Consider the following 3,272-nt stretch of genomic DNA (forward strand, 5'->3'; position numbering starts at 1 on the left):
GGTCGATTGATAAAGGCAACAGTCAGCCCTTTTACACAGAATTAGTTCAATACATAAGCCGACTGAAGTAATTGGGTCGACTGATAAATAGAATGGGTCGACTGATAAATAGAATGGGTCGACTAATAAAGGCAACAGTCAGCCCTTTTACACATAATCAGTTTAAGTAAAGCATTAACTTTAACATTTCCATCCTAAATTTTTTTTCTGGACTTTTACACTACGACCCCTTGTGGTAAGATTCCTGGCTCCGCCACTGGTTGTGCATAATGTGAATGAGCATAGAATTATGCTTAATGAGCAAGAAGGACATGGAAAGAAATTGTTAGGAGCATTTTCAGTCTTAACTCTTCAAGAATATATTTTGCTACATAATGTCAAGGAGTAGAAGAAATTTTGTTTTACCATTTCAAATCAAAAAACTTGATTCCCCTTGAACTAAAGTGATCTTCAAGAGGTGGATTTTGTATAATAGTAAATAAATGAAGAAAAAAATATTAGTAACAAACAAAGAGTAGGAAATAACTTCATTAAAGTTAATATTTTACATTAAAGTACATCTATCTAACCACCATAACCAACCTAAGCAAACTTGTCATACCCTGCGTATGCATCATATTATCAAATATTCATAACCTGCCTACACATCAGATTGTCAACAAAATATTCTTAACCTGCCTAAACATCATAATATCAACAAAAAGTAGTTCTTCACCATTATGGTGTCATCTAATAAGTCATTAGATTTACAAAACATTCACAATTTTCCCTGATATGTCATTATGGCAGTAAGCACGTCATAGCAAAAAACTAGCATTCACATTATTTGGACCATCACTTAGATGTCGTTATGCATCCAAGTCTGCAACAAAGTAGTCACATATGCACTCTTCCTTTCATCAGACATGTTGAAAAACACCCTCAAAAGGTCATGTTCTTTGGCCAAAAAGTTAGTGACTTTAAATAAATCCATGGGAGACAAAAACTCCATTTTGGTCAACTCACTGTCAAGTTTTTGTTGCATTTCGGTCAGATTTATATCGGTTGACAGTGCATGAACTAGACCATCAATCTTAGGTCCCATATCGGCTATAGCTTTAGCCATAATAGAGAATTGCTTGGCCATTTCATCCGCTACTCTTGTCCTTTTGCGACTAATGTTTGATGTGTTACTTTCTGCATTCCTTTGTTGTTGGGTATTTGGTACTGAGAAAGAAGTATCAAAGTCATTTCCACTTTCATCCTCACCTTCATATTGATTGACATTGGCATCTTCAAGTCTAACTTCTTCTTCATCGTCATCAGCGTTACCAGCATTTGCACCCATACCACGATCTTTTGCATAAATCTCTCCCAAACTGTGGTAGTGCGGAAAAGGCTTATCGTACAATCCACTTGCATCCTTTTTACCCTACAAAAAAAAAACATAAAACACAAGGCGTGTAATACAATATATTAATTCTTGGTCTATTACAAGATGAAGAGGGCAGCGTAAAGAGGAAGAAGTGAAAAATCGATCTTTGAAGAAAGGACAAGAGGCAGAACAATTAATAATGGACAGGGCAGGATGTTTTGACGTGTGCTAGCTATGGAAAACAAAAAAACAATGTTAAGTTTTTCCTTTTTTCAGAGGGATGATGGGTGAACCTTTCCGAAAAGATATACATATATATATATATATATATATATATACTCTTTTATGTTGCCACACAAGCTGGCAGATCAACAGATCATCTATAAGTTTGTCATAACTCTTTTTTCTTTACAGTATGAAAGAGCTGGTATTTAAAAAGCTATGTCTTTCATACAAGTCTCAGTTTTTGTTTATGTGCACTGTAATCCTTCTAATATCTAGCTTCAAGTGGTTTCTGAGTGTATGGTGATGGTGTCAGTAAAGAACTTGGAATTACCTCCCATGGAGGTTTTTCTTTTTCTATGTATGTTGTTAGTGCATTATCCTGATTCGTAATTAAGAAGATGATGATATTAACTCAGAGATTTTGAACTCAGTGTAATTAATCAAGGAAATGAGATTCTAAAAACAAAACACAATCAGATAAAACAAAAAATACAATCCGATATACGCAAACCTTCGTAGCCTCGTCATACGCACTTTTCTCACAAGCCAACATCATTTTCTCTTCATTCCACTCAAACCCACTGAGAGCTAGCAATTCAGTTAAGGCAAAATATTTCTTCTGTTGGGTGATAGAGTTTAAATCAAGCTACATTTGCAAATTAAACCCAATTCTATTAGCAGGTAATAGAAACAAAACAATTGTCAATTTTTTTTAAGATTCATAATATACATGGCAAAAATATGCTCCAATTAACCCATATCATGAGATTTGTAGCATTACTCTATTACACAATGGCAAAAATTTGTAGTCCTAGTCTAAGCAAACACAAATCTGGTGAACAGTACTGTTTTTCTTATCCTGCTTCTTAGTCCGAGACTGCACCAAACGCTTCACTAAGTTAGTCCAGCTTAGTCCAGTCTAAGCCAGTTCAGCTTAGTCCCGGCAGCTAGTCCAGTCCGAGACAGTCCGGCGCAACAAACGCACCCTTATTGCCTTAAGGAGTGGGGTTGCTCTTAAGGCTGCAAAGTCATTATGCTTCTCTCTTTCTTTGCTTTGATAAATACATTTAGGCTGAGTCATGTATACGAGGAGGAAAATCAAATATTTATATAGAGAAATTTGAAATGTCACAGTATATCAATCAATATTCTAAACTTTTATACACTGTTACTTTCATATCTTCCCAAATGCATAAAGCTCTTCTCTTAACTGCGCATAAATGAATCTAAGCGGCTGAGTCAACGGCACACTTGTGGTGGCTGAACATAACATAATTTTTGCATTTAACGTAACCGCACAGAACGTATTCGTAATCGGAATGAAAATATGGAATTGAATTCTGATTATGGAGTACTTCGGTGTTTACTAAATATGGAGGAGTAGTGGGGCCCACACAAATTTTGGAATTCAATTCCTTATATTGGTGGAATTGGATTCCCTAGATGTAGGTGGTAATCAAATTCCTGCATTGCTTGGGCAATCAGAATGACACTTTTGTTCTCTTTATGCCCTCACTTACTTTTTTTATTTCCAATACTATCCTTTATAAACCCGTTAACCCTAGTTTAATTATGCACAACTCCTTACCTTTTTTTTATTTTCATGCTCATTCACATTATGCACAACTCCATGTATATGCCAAAGAGAAGAAACTACTACTTGAGCGAGAAAATTTAAATATTAAAGTAAATA

At 35.2% G+C, this 3,272-nt stretch overlaps 1 protein-coding gene across 1 annotated transcript; it reads right to left on the reverse strand.

Moving 5' to 3' along the window:
• Positions 1–513: 513 nt before the first annotated feature.
• Positions 514–2,575, reverse strand: LOC126591849 (uncharacterized). Its single transcript, XM_050257558.1, has 2 exons — positions 2,091–2,575; positions 514–1,411 (listed from the first exon to the last, which is right to left on the reverse strand). The coding sequence occupies exons 1-2, from the start codon at positions 2,133–2,135 to the stop codon at positions 839–841; spliced, it is 618 nt and encodes a 205-aa protein (XP_050113515.1). The 5' UTR covers positions 2,136–2,575; the 3' UTR covers positions 514–838.
• Between the last annotated feature and the right edge of the window lie 697 nt (positions 2,576–3,272).

This window comes from Malus sylvestris, chromosome 12 (genome assembly GCF_916048215.2).
Source record: "Malus sylvestris chromosome 12, drMalSylv7.2, whole genome shotgun sequence".
Classification (NCBI taxonomy): Eukaryota; Viridiplantae; Streptophyta; class Magnoliopsida; order Rosales; family Rosaceae; genus Malus; species Malus sylvestris.

Excerpts from the sequence above, each read along its gene's own strand:
- LOC126591849 (XM_050257558.1), bottom strand. The coding sequence starts at position 2,135 with ATGATGTTGGCTTGTGAGAAAAGTGCGTATGACGAGGCTACGAAG. Across the intron at positions 1,412-2,090 it reads CGTATGACGAGGCTACGAAG|GGTAAAAAGGATGCAAGTGG; the intron begins GTTTGCGTATAT and ends TTTTTTTTGTAG.